The sequence below is a fragment of the Mixophyes fleayi genome, chromosome 3 (genome assembly GCF_038048845.1).
Source record: "Mixophyes fleayi isolate aMixFle1 chromosome 3, aMixFle1.hap1, whole genome shotgun sequence".
NCBI lineage: Eukaryota > Metazoa > Chordata > Amphibia > Anura > Limnodynastidae > Mixophyes > Mixophyes fleayi.
Window position 1 is genome coordinate 147,604,511 of NC_134404.1, and position 21,781 is coordinate 147,626,291.

The following is a 21,781-nucleotide window of genomic DNA, read 5'->3' on the forward strand; positions in this document are numbered from 1 at the left end:
TCCAGTGTGTACCTAGCCTTAAGCTGCCTGGCCTACCTTTAGGACAAGGATACTTGAGTTAATGACCATACAAGTAAAGGGCACTTTGCATAGAGATAGTTGATCCCGCTACAAAACACATAGGACATTACAGAAAATCATGGATATAGAACAGAGCAGTGCATTTTGCATCCATGGACACAGGAATTATGGGACGGTTGCCATCCAGAAGTGAGCATAACATAGAATGTGGCCTGACTCAGAAATGAGCCAGGTCATTTACAATTCATACTAATGAGCTACTCTCTCTCCCTGGTGAAGAGGACTGTGTCTATTTTTCATACATATTGAATACGTCAGTAGGTAAAAAGTACTTTTACACCTAGGTAACAAGTTCTTTTTAAAAGATATCAAGTGACCCTTACTGTACTGTATATCTCTTCTCTGCCTTTTCGCTAAGATCAAGTGTAGTATCTGTCCTAGTAGGAGGGAGGCTTCACTCTTTGATGAGGCACTAACACAAAATGCTCATTAATCCTGCATCATTTTTTATTTCTTGGACCTGGCCTTTTGCTTGAATCAGAAAAATTTTGACCCCACTGCTCATTAGGCCGGGGCCTACGGGCACTTTTCTATTTCCTATTTATTGACACTACCACTTAGCACTTTATCTATGGTTTTTTCTTTGCATGTTTTTAGTTTTCACATCTTGAGGGGTTTGTGTATGACCTTCTGGTGGGAGCTGAGGAGCCAGTTCACCGGGGAAACTCCGTCCTATGTCAGCGAGAAAGGGGACCACCTGAGCCTTGTGGTGGAGGAAGCCCTGAAGACCCTTGTCCCCTTCGGGATGTCAAGAGGCAACCCGGAGCCCTAAGTTTGACAAAGGGGAATCTGAAGACCCATGTACCCCTAAGGAGCTCTAGGACGGTGGGGAGGAATTGCGCCATTTCCCTTTAAGGAAAGGTCCCAGCCCCCAGCACAGACTTTTGTTGTACTGCACTGGGAGATTTGTAGCACTGCACCTCAGGATTCAATAAAAACAAATAGACAAATGGCATTCCCCTCCATAAATGATTTTGCAGCGCTTCACACAGGGATTGCAATTATTTATATTTTTATTTCAGGTTTTTAAAACTTTCTGGGTAATAAGTTTCTTGATAACAGATCCTATACCTATATAATTTATACCTGTATAATTCCGATAATTGTGCTACTGTTATCTCCATTTTAATCCATGAATGAGCAATATATAATTTGTATATTGAAGGAATTATGGCTCATGTCATAAAATACTTAAGTAACGGGTATCTCCATTTGCAGTCTCCAATACAGTGAGTAGACATTTCATATTGTGTAACGAGGGATTATATTAATTAACATAATTTTCCTTCATATGCCCCTTCCTTCTTTATACCCCAGATTCTGCCCAATTTCAGAAACAGAGCATTTCACACACAATATCCATGTTTCCATTTCCATGGGTTATATTAAAATATATTCACCATAATTTCACAACATTTAAAATTATTTAAAAAATATCTGTCATACCGTATTTCAGCTTTTTTCAGCAACTCATCCCACCTACGCTCCAAGGCACTAAGTTGCTTCAAAATCTTCTCCTCATCAACCTGGTCCGCAGTAGCAGCAATCTTTCCTCCCTCTCGTTTAATGACATCAATGGTAGGTTTACGATCATCTAGTAATCTTTGCAGTAGCTGGTAACAAATAATAAGTAAAACATGACTACAGAACAATACTTTTACAAGAGTGCAACCTTGCTATTTTGGTGTATATAGAATGTACTGCTCTTGTAAATCTGAATGGGATTTGTATGCAGAGCTTCTAATTGAGTCAGCAGATCATAAATATATCTAAACAAAAAAAATCAATACAATCTATGTCACCAATTACCACCAGGATAATATTTATATTCAATAAAAACATACACAGTAACAGAGAAAGCCATGCATGTAACTATTATTAGGTTATGTGGAAGAGGCGTCAGCGCTATACATTAAGGGATTATAATACAAATAAATAACATTCAATGACATGAAACAGAAGGTAAAAATGGCCCTGCCTAAATGAGATTGGTATATTAGGTGCACCACAGGCCACCAAGGCAGGTCTTTTTTGCTTTCTGTGCAACAAACGCATTTAAAATAAGTAACAATGCATTTGTATTTCTGGGGTACTACCCAAAATGATAAGAAGCACTGCTCATGTATTTAATAAAAAAAAATGTTGGGGAAGAAATACATGCCTAAAAGTCTGTTAAGCTGATACATTGATGAACCATTACTGCAATGAGCCAAAATAGAAAATTGGCCTTGTACCTTTTGTTCCTGAATCTGAGCCTTCACCACTTTGAATTCAGCAGATGGTGACTTCTGATTGGCCACAAGCTCCTCTGTGTCTGTGAGCCAGCTCAGTATGGATTCAAGAGCATCTTGAAACCTGCCACAATGGAGAAGTGCTTCTTGTAGCTGAGCTGCACGCAGAGCAACCTAAAAATAGAGACGCTTCCTTCAATCACACATAATATGTAATACTATTCACCAGAGTTGTCCTACCCAGAATTATGTGCTTCACAAATAAATAATAATGAAATATTATCTTTCTTTCTTAAGATTGATTGTAAATGTGTGAAATGTCTGACAATACCATAGTCGGGGAGACAATTAACTAAAGAAGTTATCTACAACAACAGTGTAACATGCAAACAGGATGTTTGAGAAACAAGAGAAGTAAATGTATGTATAATATTTATCACATAGTTGAGAAGACAGAAAGAAAAAGAAAGTGGCACAATAAAATATGGAAGTAGGTACCTTCTTGTTTAGGGTATTCCACCTTGTGTTTACTTCCTCTAGGCCATGTTCCAAGCTCTGGGTGCTGGTGTTTTTACCAGCACTTTGAACAAGTCCTTGACCTAACCAGTTAACATCTTGCAGACGAGCTTGAAGGGGTTCAATTTCTTCCTTCTGGAAAGTCTGCAAGGCAAAAAAAAAAAAAAAGGATTTGGCATGAAAAAAGATATTTTGTAACATTGATTAGTTACATTAGTTCATGTTGAAACAAGTTTTATTAGGGTTTTTCAGCATTTTAACAGTGTAAAAACAAAATTACAGTAAACAATCAGTAATTAGATGATTATTAAGAAAAACAAGAATGTAAAAACACAATTAGAATAGAAGAAAGGAAAAAGGGAAGGAATCTAGGTGATAGGAAATGGACTTCAAAATCGGAAAAGGAGAAGGAATAATTATGGGGGACAGAGTAAGAAGAGTGGAAATGGTGGGGAGGGGTGCCTGGCCTGACACCTTGCCATGTGTTGGGCACTCAGCTTATGGTCTGCAGGTAACATTATTGGGGTCCGTCTACAAATTAGGTGGTTCTTGGCTGGTCTATTCCTTGAGAGGGAAGCCAAGGATTCCAGATGGTATGGAATTTGTAGAGGCGGTCATTGATGATGCTTGTGATATGTACATAATAGTAGATCTGCCAAATTCTATTGATTACTTAAGGTAAGGTAGGAGGTTCGTGTTGTTTCCAGTTCACTGCTATTGAACACTTGGCGGCATTAAGTATATGGCCCACAAGTGCCATTTGTACTTATCAGTTTCAGGTACAGGTTTGTGTAATAATGAATAGGAAGGACAGGGAGGTAGTTGCAACATAGTGACCCTGAGGATCAAATTATGTACGCTTTGTCAGAATCTCAAGATCTTTGGACAAGACCACCAAATGTGGTGGAATGAGCCCTCTTGTCCACAGGACCTCCAACATAAGTTAGAGGAATCGGAATATAGCGCTTTTAGACGGGTAGGGACCAGATACCATCTATAAAGTATTTTGTACGAATTTTTCTTATTGAGCACACAGATAGAGCTCTGGAGACTTGTGTCCTTATCTCAGACCACTCATCCACTTCCAACTCCACACCCAGGTCCTCTTCCCATTTCAGCTCACAGTGGTCCTCGACAGGTTGACGTTATGCCACCAGAAGATGATAAAAGGTGGAGATTACACCAGTAGGGAGAGATTTACTTCTACAGAATAGTCCAAAATCTGTAGCGAGAAACGAGTGGTAGGTGGAAGTAGAGAGATTGGTGGACGATGTTTGAGAGATATACATAGCAGAGTGTAAGGTGAGAGTATGTATGGAAGATTGGCCTCAATGTCAAACCATAGTCTTGTGGAAGAAAGGGAGTGGAATAGAACCAGCTGGGTGAGATGTGTGGCTACATAGTATTTTGAGATATTTGGGAGACCTAATCCTCCCTCTGCGGTTTGTCGATAAAGTGTACAAGCTCGTACTCTGGGACGTTTACCCGCTGATAAATATCGGGTAATTTGTTTCTTAAGGGTTACATTAGTTCATATTTTATCCAATACTTTCTATGGATAAATAGGGGACTGATATAACCACTGTCACTTTCCCATGGGGTGTGAATTTATCTGCTTGTGGCTAGTAGAAGTAGTAGTAGTGAAGTCACCTGCAGCACGAAAGTGCATGCAGTGACAATCAGTTCTTGCATATCAGTTGTTTGTATAGATTGCTAGCTGGTCAGACTTGTCTGCTTAATATTTGCTCACATGATAACAATGCCCTATAACATCTAGCTGTGCCCTCACTATCATAATCAAACAACTGCTGAGAGCATTCTGATGATTTTAGTGGCTATTAAAATAACAGCAAGCAGGAGACGAAGATCAAATACAATAATACACTCAGACCCTAGTAAATAATAACATCATTACAGACTGGCTGTCCAGAAATACATTGTGCCTAGCAGGGCTTGGGATGTTACAGTTTATCAAATGCCTGCAGAATCAGTTTTTGATAAGTCTGAGTGAGATTCCATAGGGAGTAATGGAGTCGAGAGGTAATATTCACAGAACAATTTTATTTTAGCTTCATGGTTTATAGCTATAAAATTGAATTTTGGGGTTTAGTGTTTAGTGGTCCTTTAAAAAGCGACTGCACACTGTAATTTAAAAATACTAAAGCTGTGAAAAATATGCTAAGGGACCTATTTATCAATCTGCAGTGATAAGTCGCACTGCAATAAATAGTGATAGAATCACTTTGTGACGCAATTTATCAGTAAAATCTGCCAGGGCAGCTGAGTGAGAATCAGCTGCGATACTGGCCGGGAGTTGTAAAGCCTAACTTATCACTTACCCAGGTCAGTCTTGGGGAATATGAACATATGTGACCCAGCTAGCTGGTACATGTAGCCCAGACTTGGGCTTTCAGTCCACTTATTAATAAATAAATAAATTAAAAATAGTTAAAAATATATTTAAATTATAACAATATAAAAACTAGATTTAAAGAATTCCCAATTTAGAAAAATACTTTATTTAAATAAGGCATTTTTTAATTGATTATCTTCTGCTATCACCATCTTAAGATGGCGCTAACAGAAGAAGGATGGAAGTGGATCTTGTACCACTGCAACCTTTGTTAAATAGGCTGCCCCATGCTTTTCCAGAAGGGGCTGTCTCCGGGGGTGACAGTGCTAATGCTGGCGGCAACCACTTGATAAAATTGGCTGAAGGCCTATCACTGGCGAAATCCAGGGCTTTTCACTCTTTAATGATTACAGTCCTAAATGTTTGATGCTTGAATAAGCCATGCTGAATCTTATATATTTTGCTTCTTAATTACGTGGAAAAACGTCCATCTCCACAGTCAAAGAAGAAAGCATCAAGTGAGCAAAAGAAGCAGACAAAGTTATAAACATAAATCTAGTTGGTATGTTTCCCCCACCACTCTGCAGATAACACAGCTTAAAAACATTTGAGTGAGTCTTAACTGTCCACCACAACAAAGTAGTTACGCCTGATAAACAAGGCTTTAAAACAGTCATGAGGTTAGTTAAAGTCCACCTTTGGGGACTTTTTAGGGGGAAAAAATGGGCAAAACAGATTCAAAGGTTCTATTAATTTACTAATACTGTGTGGTTAGCACTTATCTGTTATGTAGTAACTCTATTGCCGTATGTAGCCTTCTGAATATGGTCGGGCTCTGCTGACACATCACAAACCCAACGTCATCGGGTTTGTATTGGGTAGTAAAAAAATGCTATTTGGTCTACCAAGATCAAACCTGATTTCAGGGCTTGTGACAAGCCAGTTGTGGGACAATCTCCTCATATTCACATTGCTTAGTTCAAATCTGATGTTACGCTCGCTTACCCAAAGATGGAGATGCGGCACTACATGTAAGTGCTAGTGAAACTATTGTTTTCCATGTTTTACCCCTAAAAACAAATAGCTATTAGCCAAAATGAACAATACCTTTAATAAATATTGAAGAGGTTGATGGAGCATTTTGACCAATGTAATAAAAATATTCAAATATAGAAAAGTAACAAATATATTATGGACAGTCCCAATTTATTTTCCTAAATTGGTAATAGAGAAAACAATGAAGGTACGTCCTCGCTGTTTTCCCTATGTGCATTTACATTTAGGCATGCAATTCTACAAGAGTGCACCCAGGCTGATTTTCCATAGACAGTTGCAAACACCAGGATCTAAACATTTAACATCCCAAATAAAAGCAGGCTATATCTGTAAAGAGGCAGAAGATAAAATAAAGACTTTTAATCTTAGATTTATAAAACACGCACGTTATGGCAATGTCACTCAATCACGGATGTAATGAGCTTAGAGGCAATGTTAAATAAAACATAACAAGGCATTTTTACATCTGTAAATTAAATCATTTAAAGCATTATTGTATTGAATTGTTTATTTAGCAAACAATAAGCTTTATTTCTTTTCAGATTAGTGAACTCGACAGATTTGTTTTGATAAGAAAAAAGGTCACATAAAAAAGACAACAGCTTTGCTGTCTGTAAGGCAGTAAGCACATGACCCTGGCAATAGAAAGGTTAATTGCTGTAAAATGACCACTTTTTGTATGGGGAATGTAAGATGTGAGGTCCTTTGTAATTGCAGACCTCTATCTCTAATTCAGGGTTTGAGGTTGCTTTATTCAAGGGCTCAGGAATGATCCAGGCTTAGCTAGCCCCCTGGCAAGTTTGACGTGCTCTATATCTACCAGCTGCTCTCAATCCAATGCATTAACAATGCAATTGTTATGTATTGTACAGCAATCGATATCAATGGAAACAGACACAATCAGTTCAGAGAGCAGTCGCTCACGGTAAATTAAAGAACTAGGGGGCATAACACGCTTTACAAATTCCTAACAGATTACTAGAAACAACCAAACAAGGGCAATCTTTTGTTGCAAGCGCCCACACTCCAAACATTTACTTTTGATGCAAGATAGCAAATGCATAGGCTGATCATATACCTTACATTTGCCTGAAATATACCTTGTTATACATACAGAGAGAGTTACTTATTTTTGGCATATTTGCACTAAATCAGATATGTAGATGATTTCTCTGTCAGTAATGGTAAAAAATGTATCAATATAAACAGTACAATTATGCCACCTAGTGGCTGAATTATTATGAAGAATAAGTGCATGGAATTATCAAGCAATTGCTCTTGAATGAAGTATTCCTTAGTTATGTGTGTACTCCTGTTTTATGCAATACTGCTTATTCCACCCACATTATGGAATTAAATCATTCATAATCGGCATAATCGTAGGGAGATCAAAACTGCATTTACTCACAATGTCATATTTGTGGATTTTGTGCTTTCAATCATATTGGTTTCACTGTGGATAACTGTGTTTGCTTCATCTAATGAACAAACAGTGTTTTATCGACAGTAAATAATCATGTGATGTCATACAGAGCCGCTTAGAGTCCAGTAGGCACCAAAGGGCCGGATTACTCTAACCAGTTTTTATTTGGGGGGTTTTAAAAATGAAAGGGACGGAGGCCACAAACCAGAATCTTGCCTCATGGGTTTTAATCGGGCGCTGATGTCACATCAAGACTTTTGTGCACAATTGTTATTTTGTTCTTCATAAACATGCCCGTATGACATCCTACTTATTACACACAGCATCGGCAATTGACTGAGACTTAAAAGTAACCCTGGCATACAATACACACAAGTCATGTTTCTGTACTTGTCCAAAGGAAATGGAAAAGTATTTAGACTTAAAATGTTAGCAATGGCTCCATCATTTTCTGGATAGCTTATGATTATGCAGCCTTCTCTAGTGCCCAGGTGCTCCACCCGGCTCTTGGAGTCCGACAGAGTCCTATTATAATAGACAAAACCATTATTTCTTCTATTAAAACAGGCACTATGAGAGCACTACAGCCAGCAGTGTGTGTTTTAAACCACTGACCACCAGTCTGACCAGTCCTGCAAGTCTGAGCAATAAACTTCAATATTTTTTCAATATTACTGCAGAGTATTACAACTTAATGCCATCCGGCTGGCAAAATTTCCTGGGGAGAACACTGTTATGTCTATGTATTTGTGCCACTACAGACACAAAATAATTATTTTAAGTCAAAGATAGGAAATGGGCTAACTAGCCCATCTTTTTTTTAACTTCAATAGTATTTTTATTACTTACTAGCCCATCTTAACAACAGTTTGGCACTCCATACCAGCCTACTAAAGTGTACTTGTGCTTTTGGCAAATGCCATAATGCCTGCTGTGGCCTTAAAAGCTTTCAAAACACTAGTTTAAGAATGTACTTCACTGTGATCTTTTTATTTCCAATCTAGGGGCCTGATTCATTAAGGATCTTAACTTGAGAAACTTCTTATTTCAGTCTCCTGGACAAAACCTTGTTACAATGTAAGGGGTGCAAATTAGTAATCTGTTTTGCACATAAGTTAAATACTGACTGTTTCTTCATGTAGCACACAGATATCAACTTTAAATTTCAGTGTACAAATAAGCTATCAAGTATTTAACTTATGTGAAAAACAGAATACTAATGTGCACCCCTTGTATTGTAACATGGTTTTGTCCAGGAGACTTAAATAAGAAGTTTCTCAAGTTAAGATCCTTAATGAATCAGACCCCAGATGTATGCTTATTCTTTATCTTATATGTGTACTATTGTATATATGTAAGACCAATACATTATTTTCTTATTGTGTTACTTATAACGCTTTTTTTCCACAAAGTAAACAATTTTAACACATTTTACATGTTTTAGCCTTCAATAGATCGGACAAGTTTATTGTTTATAGCTCTGTACCTCCTCCATAAAATATTGATCTTTCTCATAAGATTGATATAATATTGCTAATCAATGCTTCCTAATTGAAAGTGACTAAGAGTTGGCATGATCAATAAGTTCTTACCTATGCCGATGACAGTGTCACATTTTTTTGTATGGCAGCCCTTGGAGTGAATAACTGCCTACTAAGAAGAAAACAAGACGTCTAGTGATCCTAATGAACAACTGACATTGAATTATTTCTAAATACTGAATGTCCTGGTATCTCATAGTATAAAAGCTGTCATCAGGTCACACCACAGTTCATGCTTTGTTGACCTCTTCATGGTGACACAAGAAGTTCAGCAAAGTTGATATATACTGTTCTGTATACTCTGTTATAGTTATCAGTGGCCGAAGTGAGCTGGTATACAGTGGTATGCCATACCGCCACTTCTGCTACTGCCTTGATTGTATAACTATCAGATTCCAATCAGTTATATTCCCATTATATTTTCCATACTTCTAAAATTCCATACCACCACTTCTAAATATCCAGTTCGACCACTGGTTACAACATTATGCAAAGAGACCCCTGTACATTGAGGCAGTGGCATAAGTCACAATCACTAGGCCCTATAGCAAAATGTAGGGGCGCAGCAATGCGCATCTACTTACTGCACTGGAGGCCTCTAGTTTGCTCTTCTGAGCCTGCACAGATGTCAGTGCATGCAGTGTTTGGGCTCCCAGTTGCACTGCAGTGAAGCAGAGTGGAGGACTCTAGAGTGAATGGATAGGCATCTCCAGGCCCTGCTCACTAAGGGTTGCTCTGGCAGTAGTTATCTCTTTGAGTCAATGCTTTGCCCACCGTGTGGTTCGAGAATGACATAAACTACTGCTAAGACAGAATATATAGCTACAGACCATTTCATCCATATTATGGTTCATAGGATTTTCTGCACAAAATGAGAGGCACTATAGAGAGACAGCCTTAGTAAAAACAATGAGGCGTAAGGGAGATTTCAAAAGTACTCGCCAGGGACATTATCCATTAACCAACTCTATTCAGGAGAATAGACTTTTGGGAATTTAAATTTACATGGCAACACTGAGTCAATATGTTACCAAATAGGTTTTTAGAATGATATGGGCTAGTACTGAGACAGACTTTCTATCTACAGACCTCGTTAGGCCTCTTCAAAGCAGGGTATGTAGAAATGGTCATTGTTCTCCCTAGGTACAATATGTAAATGTGCACTCCTACTCTACTTGCACTGCATTGTTTACACTATAATGCAAATAGCATTATGCTATATGTCCATCTGTATTTTGACATTTTTGCTACCTTCCAGTCATAACTACATGGCAAATGGGCATGATGACGGCTCTCTATGCATGCTATTACATGTGTTTTGCAATCAGGAGCAACTGTAAAAATGTATTTTATGTACAGTACACATTCACATAACATACTAATAATTGTATTTCATGAAAAAAATAAAAATAATTTATTTATTTTTTACATTTTAATGTTTTATCATAATGACTATATTATTAACAGGTGATATTAGTTGAATTATTATTTTTTCTTTGCGTTCTATTGTGATTTTATATTCCACATATGTATTGGATGTATCCTACAGTGTCTTGTCTAGTAGAGCAGAGTGGACCTAGACCTATATTCATACCATATGTACTTTCACTTCTGTTCCTTCTTGAATTTGGGCATATGTATACCCAAGTTACGTGTGTTTTAGAACAAACGCATATTGCGCTCAGTATGCATGCCTTAATGAATCAGGCCCTAATGTTCTCTCACTCTCATGAATAAAGTCATAGAAGAGCCTAAACCAATTAGTGCTTAGTAGAAAAGCAGAGAAGTTTTATTTAATAATAATATTGGCGGTTCTAAAATGGTAGGAGGCAGGACTTTTGATTTAACATTTGCACTGTGCGCTTGTTTGGATTTTCCTGACCTTCTGCACACATTGGCTCACTTCTAGTTTACATAGCCATCACCTGAGTTTGTAGAACATGCGTGTACCTTGCGCTTGGCGGACCATCTAGATGCATTGGTTCAAAGACCGATGGGTTTCACCGTATGCATTTAGTGCACTTTGTAATCAGCCTCCATTGTTTTTGCATCTTAATTTATGCATCCACAATGATTTAAGGGCAAGAGAAGAATATAGGTGCAACAGAAGTATATTGTTTCTGATTTGTTTAGGCTGCAGTAGAAGATTGCTTATTGGACAGAATAACTCTTGTTAGTAGAAACAGGCTAGCTGTGGGGGAAGATGAGTTCTAAATAAGAATGCTGGGTAAGACAGAAAGCTGGTCTCTGTGGCTATAAGCCTAATGAGGAAAATGTTTAGAGGCAGACAAGCAGGAACAAGCAGGTTTGTTATTTATAATGGTAACACTAACAAAGAAGTGACTGTATTATCATATGATTTGGTGTAGGAAAACCCTATATAATTTCCCTGTAAAAGTTACATACTGTAACATTATTCTGCCTCTGCACATCTGAAGCTCATTCGACTCCAGAAGAATCTTGGATCCGACTTTTGTCATATATGACTTATACATTTGAAGATGATATAAGCATAAGTAGCACTTAATTTCCCATTGGCTCAGTATTTACATGAATTATTGTAAAGCTAATGTTAAGTTGTCCACAAAACCTTCACAGAGTGCAAGACATTCTGGGTAAGCTACAATGACTATAGTAGTTGAGCGTTTGTTTGTATTGTCCTTTGATAAGTGTGAAAGGTCAGCTATAAACAATTCAGTATCTCAAGTATCTGTAATAATCAGTGATTCCACGTGCTCTTATGTTATTTTCTAGTACAAAGAGCTGTTTTGGTGTTATAAAAAGAAAAGAAAAGCACAATCATGTTTATCACACACAAACAACAAATGTTTAAGTTAGGCTTACTTAAGATAGATAGTAAAATGCAGTATCAGCACTGAAATAACCTTGTTTTTGTAGGCTGATTGGTGATTCAGAGACTGCTGCAGGGCAGAAAGTTCTACTTATTAAAGAGTGATTTTATCCGCCGCATACTGCATCAGAAGCTACTAACCTCAATTTTCCTCTTTATAACACACTGGTGAAATCAAATGAAGACATAAAAATTGTCAGCACAGTTCTGCATAAACAGATTATTTTCAATATCAGTGCAGTATAATATTGTTTTTGCTGTAAGTGTGAAGTGAAGCTAGTGAAAACTATAAGGGACTAGCGAATTTCCAACAAAAAAATAGAATAATAATTGGCCATAGGACAACATTTTAAAACTGCACTACCACCTGGGGCATTACAGCTTTGCAGTTTACCCCCAGGGGCTGCTCAGTGCAACCATTTTCACTGGAGAGCTCTGGTTTGCTGCACAGTCATGGCTAAGAATCATGGATGTGTGATTGTTTGGAGGGGGATGTCAGCGGGATGACCAATGAGAAGCCAACATTCACAGACACTGTAGCTTCTGATTGGTCCTTGCGCTCACACTCCACTTCTGCAGTCCTTTTAAAGTGGTGAATGAAAAACTAGTAGACAATTGTCTGGTTCCCTACAGAATGTCATGTGTAATTCTTGGGACTTTCTGTGAAAAAGGTGACCAAAAAAAGCGGCATTAAAAGGACACATCATTTGAAATGGCAAAATATATCTGAAGAATGGACTTTGATGTGGTATTTTGGCAAAATAGAAAACTTGCTATGAACATGTTTGTAGAATACCCTGCATTAAAAATGTGTTTTTTTAATTAGGGGAATAATGGAGGAGAGCTATACTGAGACAAAACCTGGATACTTCAATCTCTCTTAAAGACATCCCTTAGACCAGGCCTGTCCAACCTGCGGCCCTCCAGGTGTTGAGAAACTACAAGACCCAGCATGCTCTGCCGGTAGACAACCAGTTGATAGCTGGAAGGGCATGCTGGGACTTGTAGTTTCACAACACCTGGAGGGCCGCAGGGTGGACAGGCCTGCCTTAGACATTGAAACAGTGACAGCTAAATACACAGTGAATCCAAAACATTTACATCTATTTATGTTTTAACTATTTTTATGTCTAAAATGTGTATCATTGTGTATAGTATCTTAAGCGAAATCCAATGCAGACATCTGAAAGATAAAGTCACCAATCTTATCGCTCACATTCCACTACAAAAAGCATTTAGCATTCTATGTGAATGCTTTCATTGTTTTTCTATGTAATTGTTTTGCATCCTATACTGCTATTTTACATAAGTAAATTTATCTTCCCTCAACCTCAGCTCATAAACAATGAATTCTAATGGGCCATATTCAGTGTCATAACAACAGCAAAATTAATGTGAGGGTAACTATCTGTGGTAAACTGCAGAAAGCATGGGAAGACTAGCTAGAGTATACATATCCTTAAGAAAAGATTAAACATTGCTATTGTCACCTGATGGGGCAGTAAACAAGCTATGCTAAGTGTGTAGTTAGAATAAAGAGTACACTGTGTCTTGTGGACAATAAACACTGTTTCTAACAGCTGGCAGCAATCAGTGTTGTTAGAACGCTGCCATTTAGCCATTGACCAACTAACCTTTACAAAATGTAACCTTTTTAGTATTCAAGTATTCAACATGTGCTAGAAAAAAGTCCAAGTCCTGTCCAGGACATCTGTTTAGCAGAGCTAAGCTGATATTTCAGGGACAGAAGATTCATATGTGGATTGCTTGACATGTTAACACGTTACTGAAAATAGCTGCAACATGACGTCCCTAATTACAGCAACGCTGAACTCTTATTAGAATTACATGGTACGTTACTGCCTTTTACTGAACATAATGGGAAACCAATATCACTGATAAAGACATCTACACTCTTTCTGTGTGCAGACATTACACACATTTCTTGTTTTACATCTACATGGAAATGTAAAATCAAAAATTACCTTTGAGTGCAATTTGTCATTTGTCTGTTGTCCTTTATTGGATTCTTTGGTCCACATTTTACTTTTATCTCTCATAGGGATAGTTTTGGGATGAACTACTGCACTTTTATGTCTTGTCGGAGAATCCAGCAACCCCAAGGATTCTGCACGCACCATCTTGGTATTTGCATGACTGTCCATTGGGAAATCCACACGGTAGTGATGACCACTAGAAGCAGCAGAATGATTCCCATTGTAAACATCCAGACCATTTGACATATACTGTACTTGGCCTTTCCATTTGATTTGGTCACTCATATGACACCGACTCTCCTCTTCTTCAAACAAGGTAAAGCTATCCTCCAAATTCACATAGCCCTCACAGGGAATAGAGCATTCACTATCTAAATCCATGTCAGAATTAAGGGCACTGTGGCAGTCAGGACTTTTGGAATCGGTAATACTGCATGCAATCAGACTGAAATCTAAGTCATTCTGCACCTTTGCATATAAAAGGAAAGGAGTGCGCGGATCACAGTTAGAAATCCCTGATAATAACTTGCCCACCATGTCACAATTTTCTGCACAAGACAGGACAACTTCTTGTACCTCACCATCCACTGTGGCGGACTCTGGTTTGTCATCTCCTTCAGCCTGGGGACTACAGAGACCAGAGTCATCTTCTGATGTTAGAGAATGTGTTACTTTCCTACAAGTATTCAATGAACCAGATGCAGGACTTTCAACATAAGAGCTTTCACTTCTACAGACATAATCTGCTAAATTTGCAGGTACAAAAATCCTCCAAGACCGTCTGTGCTCCCTTCTATCTGTTTTATGTCTGTGTCTGGGTCCTCCTCCGGGACGGTTGATGTCTCGATTTAATTTGAGTGCATCAAAAATCATTTTTTCGTCCACTTTGTTTGGTTCAGTTTCACGGTTTCTCAATTCACTGTTACAGACAAGAGCACCATTGCTGCACAAAGTGCTGCTGTCCAGTGTTCTATTGCTATAGGGTAAGGTGCGATCTGTAAAATGCCTAGATGAGAGACTTCCTTTACTACCAGAGTCAATCTGCTCATTTAATCTGACCGTATCATAAATAGACCTCTGGGGGACATAACAATCCTCAATGTTTAAATCCTCTTCCTCTGCTTTTCCAACACATGACGGGTTCTGTCGTAAACAATCTGGCCTGCTTAATGGCTTGCCCATACTTTAATAGTCACAGGTAGCAGACAAATCATCAGTTGGAATAAAAGCTACACAAATCTTAAATTAAAAATGTGCATACAAATCAAATGTGTTGAGGTCCAAAGGAAATGGCAACAATTACAACACTTATAAAATATACTACACACAAACTATAAAGTGCTACAGTGAGACCATTAAGAACATTATTGAACTGTACCAGGTGACCCATAAGCATGTATTTGTCCATGACCGTCGCCTTCTGAACTTGCAGGTTACAATTTATATTATAAATCCAAACATGAAACCATCCAAAGGAATGAGGAATATAGGAGAGTGCAGACACACTGCAGGTAATTGGTAAACTGTAATCCCTTTAAACAGCATGTAAAATACAGTCTCTGCAGTCAAAGAGACACAGTGCAGAGTATAGGAAATCCAGGGAAATGTCACTACATAGAACCATGGTAGAAACGTGCAGCGGTACAAATTAAAACCTTTATCCAGAGCCGTGGGTTAAGAAGGGCAGTATGTGTTATCCTTTGGCATAAGAGATGCTCCTGATCCAAATAGCAGTTTTCTTTTCCTCCCCGTTTACTTCTGAGTCCTTTGATCTCTACATAAAATTCTCCACAAACTGACTTGTTAGCAAATCAAACAGCTCTTGCATGCGTTTTAAATAGCAAGTGTACCCTGAGACCTCCGGTAAATTCTTGCAAGACCAGTAAAAGAAATAAAAGCATAGTATGCATCTATCTTTGATGAAGGCACATTGTGGGATAGTATAAAACAATCAAAATAAAGGTATTTTATAAGGAAAATTCACAGTTTTATCCCCTCAAGCAAAAAAAAAATAATAAAAAAAAAAAATAGTTAGAAGAGAGAGAGTCTGACAAACGCCAGCTTGCTGCTCTGTACAATCCAGTGTCTGAGATAAGCTGTGCAGCTCTGCCTGGCTTCTCCTGAACTGACAGACAACCTCCTACCAGTGAGCAGAAGAAACGCCCTTCTGATTCCTTAAGCAACATCTGCTACTATCCCATTTGTGCTCTGAGCTATTATGCTATTGGTAGGTGACTGACCTCTTGGCACTGCCCGTATGTTTCCTGCCCCACACAACTCAAATTTACTTTGACTGTTTGCTTTGCCTTAAGCAGGCTGACGGAACAATACCTGGAGACTAAAGAAAACAGAGGAGCTGATGATTGCCAACAGGATCAAGAAAAACCTAAATTACAACTATGAAAACTACCGATAACAAATGCAAAATTCTAACTGTGAATGTAGATTAATGTAGGGTCTTGAAAACACACTACAGGTATTGATTTTTAATGTACAGAAAATCCAAAAACAGATTTTATATATATATATATATATATATATATATATATAGATATATATATATATATATATATATAGATATATATATATATATATATATATATATATATATATATATATATAAAAGAATATTTAATGATATAATCACAACTAATTTGCACAACATTTACCGAAAAAGCTGGGGGTTGAACCGTAGCAAAACAACCCAGTTGGTCTTCAACAATGGTCAGTATTGGGGGTGGGATTTATAAAGGGCCCACCATTAAATTAAATGAAAAATGGCAAATGTGAATATATTTTATGTGGCACATATATACATACTGTAATTGCTTTGAAGTCTAGATATTTTTATTTTCAGTTTTGAGATAACACAATAAGCTAATATTTTCCATGTCTCCTTTGTGTCAAACACATCAATAGAACCCACTTCAGGTTGGGAACAATAGTTGACTTACTGGCCAGTCTTTAATGTAAGACTCACAAATGGACATCACTCTGCTTTTACTACAGACAACATGAATCACAATGTATGAAAAGTAATTTTTATAGTCTTGATTTTCCTCAGATTATATGTAACACAAATTGCCTTAATTACTGGACAGGTGTCATAGCTATTAGCTGTGTTTACTCATGTAGCATCATTTCAATAGATGACTTCATTTTTAGTGCATAGCGACAGATTAAGCTGTATAGCCTCCACAGATTTATATACAAATGTATGGGAGTGTGGTGCAGCTCGATTTTGTCAGCCACATCTGTGTACTTTAACAGGTGCTGCATCTGAACATCTTTATTTGTGTTAGAGATCTAGGGCTTCCTATTTTCAAATTTCAATAATGTTTGAAGAAAACAAAAGTGAACTGCTGCCTACATTTAAATTCATGCTCAAAGATAATAATTCTAAGATTACATTGGAGCTTTCAAAATATTTTGGAATTGAAAAGTTGTTGCAATATTCTCAGCCTTATAAAGCCGCATGAAGAAAATATGGGCATAGAAATGAACAATGGCAGCGTCCCCAATGATAACAAATATGTATAATGTATTGGTGTACCAAGAAAAAATGTTTCCACTACTGCTATAAAGTATAAAGCACATTCATCTCAAGCAGTCTGTGTTCACAGGGACAGTTACAATATGTGTGTGTGTAACTAATCTGGAGAGGTAGGGCTACAAATACCAACTGTAATAAAGCCTAAACCACTTGCCTATATGCAACAGAAAACAAGAGCATATAGGGTAAAAAAGCACAATAAAAACTGAATATTATTTCAGTATTTTAATAATAACAACAACATTATGTGCTAATTTCAGGTCTTGGGTCAGGATTATGAAATAATAAAAATAAAGCACAGTATTTTATCAGCTTCAAGTATTTTGGCATTGTAACATTAGTCATTTGTATTAAGTTAGAACTTGTGCAAACCCATTAACAGCACAACTAAAACGTTATCCATATATTACAAACACAGATGAATAACTATATACAAACATATACCATATTCGGAGTGATTAACATTGGGGTAATTTTCATTCATGCCTAGAGCTAGGCATCTGCAAACTGTTTTTTTTTTTTTTTTTTACATAGTCAGTTCACATGGCCTGTGCAAGAAATTTTGGTGCTTGTCTGATAGTGAAATCTGTTAAAATGCTGGTAAATTACCCTGTCACTTTCTATGACGTTAAACAGAAATCGAGTTACTGTAGAAGGGGAGATTAAGTCAGCACATCCTAATATTTTTCCTAAAACATTGCCATTCACTAAGGTTACCAGTTTGCTTTGTCAGCTTAGGAAATGACCTGCTGTGCGTTCACTCATCTGGAGCTAGAACACAGGCTTTAATCGAGATTTACCAATCCTGGCTGTACTCTAACTTAAATTTCACACAGAAATGTTACCCTTCCCTTGTCTAGTTGACAAAGTCCCTATTAGAAGATTTGTCTGTGGAATTGTCCTTAAGTTTCAATGTTGACTAACTGTGCAATACAAATTCTTTTATTCCATCTATAAGATGCAATTCTCAGTATCCGTATTCTCTGCATTTACAAGTTCATCATCATAATCATAATTTATTAATATAGCGCCACTGATTCCGCAGCGCTGTACAGAGAACTCATTCACATCAGTCCCTGCCCCATTGGAGCTTACAGTCTAAATTACCTAACATACACACAGACAGAGACTAGGGTCAATTTTTATAGGAACCAATTAACCTACCAGTATATTTCTGGAGTGTGGGAGGAAACCGGAGCACCTGGAGAAAACCCACGCAAACACGGGGAGAACATACAAACTCCTCACAGATAAGGCCATGGTCGGGAATTGAACTCATGACCCCAGTGCTGTGAGGCAGAAGTGCTAACCACTTAGCCACTGTGCTGCACAAGTTAGTATCTATTGAGGATAAATAAAATATTAAGTTAAAATAATGTACCATAATGTCATTACAGTCAAGTTCAGTAACATGTCCAACTGCTATTTGCATATATGCTGCTGACAAGCAGTAAAGTACCCCTGGAAATTATATTCAAATATTTTAAACAACAAATTGAATTGTTGGCAACTATTGGGTAGAATGAATCTAATGAAATTATTGCAGCTGCTGCTTCTGACAATGTATGTTTTTTTGTACAAGAATTTCCAATGAATGTGTTACTGTAAAGCCTAGTACCAACTTCTGCGTGCAATAGATTCTAGCACTACACATAATACAACTACATGCATGATAAGTAGCATACAAGTAGTATGCATACGTAGCAATTTAATTAATATAATAATATAATAGCTAGACATATTCCTTTCACTGCAAACCTCATCCCTCTGCTTTATGGAAGAATCATCTACATGATGTAAATGATAATTAAGAAAAAATGTCTGCAATAAGTTTCACCTACTTTTTACACTTTATACATGATCACTTTATACATTTCAAACTGAGAAGAAAATGTTTTTTTATTCTTTCAATTATGACGTTTTTAGAGAAATTCTCACAATTATCAAATAGAAACATTTAATTTCTAAGCATGAAATTAGAAATGGATTTTGTAAGCCTATTAAGGGTTCAAACCTATGACTAAGTCTAATTATATTCTAGAAACAGGGTACTACTTGCTTTAATATTTGTGAGAAAAATAAGAATAAAATACTGATGTATGTCAGTTGACTTGTTAGAACAAAGGACTCCGAGAAGGGCAATTTTCTTTCAGGATTTAAATGCCGTCAGAGCTAAGGATTGACAGGGAAACAACCTTACACACCCACGTATACATCAAATAGCTGTGCTATTTATTGTGTAAATAGAACTGCTCAAGTATTTCTTAACTAAAACAATGCACTGGCATAGACACAAATTAAACATAGGTCAGAGAGTCGCATTAAGGTCAAAAGATTCATATTGCAAGTTGTTATATGTAAAGTGTATCACTGTTTTGCAGGATGATCCTCACCCTGGGGTCACATCAGGGGCAGACTGGGGGATGGGGGGCATCTGCCCCCCAGACCAGCCCCATAGTGAGCTATCTTGGACTGGGTCACTGGGCCACCTGCATTTTTTCCTTTAAAGAGGCTAAAATGTGCCAACCCTCCCCTGGTTCACATAAGTCAGTTTCCATTCTCTTTACTTGATTTAGTTAAGAGTTTGCACTGTTCATATAGGTAGGCAGTGTCGGACTGGGGCATGAAGGGCCCACCGGGAATGCAACACTAGGGGCCCACCAGAGGTGGTGTGGTCAGCCATCATAGAGGCGGGACCAGACACTAGAGGGGGAGCGGTCAGCCCACAAAGGACAGCTAGCACCTTAGTGTAGTATATAAAGAATGCAGTGTGTGTATAAAGAATACACAGTCTTGACCTGCCTCTTAGATTGGGCAGAACAGTCACCAAAAATCAGGATTGTCCCACTAGACCAGGTTTGGCTAACCTGTGGCACTCCAGGTGTTTTGAAACTACAAGTCCCAGCATGCTTTGCCAATATATAGCAGCTTATTGCTGGAAGAGTATGCTGGGACTTGTAGTTTCACAACACCTGGAGTACCACAGGTTAGCCAAGCCTACACTAGACTCAGAACATTTGACAGACTGTCCTACCTGTTGTTGTCACTTTTACTACCTGTGGCTGCTGGTTTCTTTAGTTGCGGCTTGTCTGCATCCTGGAATGTTGAGGGCCCTATTTGGAAAAAATAATTGGTACATTTAGAAACGCCAACCATCCCTGCCATTAAATCAACAGCACCCACATTTAATAATTAGGCCTCTCTCCAGCCTCAACATTAAAGTAATAGCACTCACATTTGATAAATAGATCTATTTCCGTCCAACCAACCCCAACATTAAATTAATAGTATTCCCATTTAATAAATAAACCTATTACCCTCCCTCCAAACGGCCCCAGCAATAAATCAATAGCATTTACGTTTAATACAGCCATTTCCCACTACCATTCCTAGCATTAAATAATTAATATTCACATTTAATAGATAGCCCCCCTCCCCACACTCAGCCTCCTCCCCACACTCAGCCCCACATTCAACTATAGACCCAAACCAACTCAGCATTTAGTGTTCTCTGTGCAGCTATAGTACTCTCAATTCACACTATATATACATATATATTCTTTATTGTTTCCCAGGAGTTGTGGTGTTTTTAACAGTGTATAGAACCAAAGCAGGGGAACTCTCTTGCTAAGCCTTGTGACAATACCGTTTGGCTAAACCATCTACAGAATTTTACAATGATAATGTTTCCGTGATGTATAAAACAAAAGTTTTTCATTAATTGTGTACACTGGTATTTTCACATCCAGGCAAACATCTGAATAATGAAAACTTAAGTTTATTTAACACAACGGAGCTATAGTACTTTTTATTAAAAGGTTAAACAATTATACCATAACAACTGAATACGTTATAATTATCAGTCTCTCTTTAGCCAACCCCTGGGCACAGTCCTGTGGTTACTAGCATTCTCCCCCTCTTACAGCCAGCAAGGCAGTCCTGCTCCAATGACAGCCTGGTTTTGGGGCACACGCTTATACAAGGCTCACAGGCAATGAGGAAAAAGATATCTGGTCCTTGCAGCCTCTGCAACTTGTTGGTACAGCATGAGTCGTAACCTCTTGCTAGTACTGGTTAACCTGGATCCCCCTCCTGTGGAGGCTTCTGGGTACAGGTTGGGCACTCCCAATTCTGGCTCCTCGATTGGCAGGGAGTGAGGTGCTACGCATTACTTCTGGA

General features: G+C 37.9%; 1 protein-coding gene and 1 non-coding gene across 26 annotated transcripts in view; one reads left to right on the forward strand and one right to left on the reverse strand.

Annotated features, from left to right (window-relative positions):
- The window catches only part of DST (dystonin), a 474,923-nt gene that overhangs the window by 70,546 nt on the left and 382,596 nt on the right, over positions 1-21,781 (reverse strand). For all 25 annotated transcript variants that reach the window (XM_075202543.1, XM_075202542.1, XM_075202533.1 and 22 more), the window contains 3 exons: positions 2,811-2,972; positions 2,316-2,486; positions 1,528-1,694 (listed from right to left, as the gene is read on the reverse strand). In XM_075202543.1, the coding sequence (XP_075058644.1) occupies positions 1,528-1,694; positions 2,316-2,486; positions 2,811-2,972 (500 nt within the window). The remainder of the gene's footprint in view (positions 1-1,527; positions 1,695-2,315; positions 2,487-2,810; positions 2,973-21,781) is intronic.
- Positions 415-611, forward strand: LOC142146874 (U2 spliceosomal RNA). The gene has a single exon (XR_012690048.1). It is a non-coding gene; the product is annotated as a U2 spliceosomal RNA (small nuclear RNA).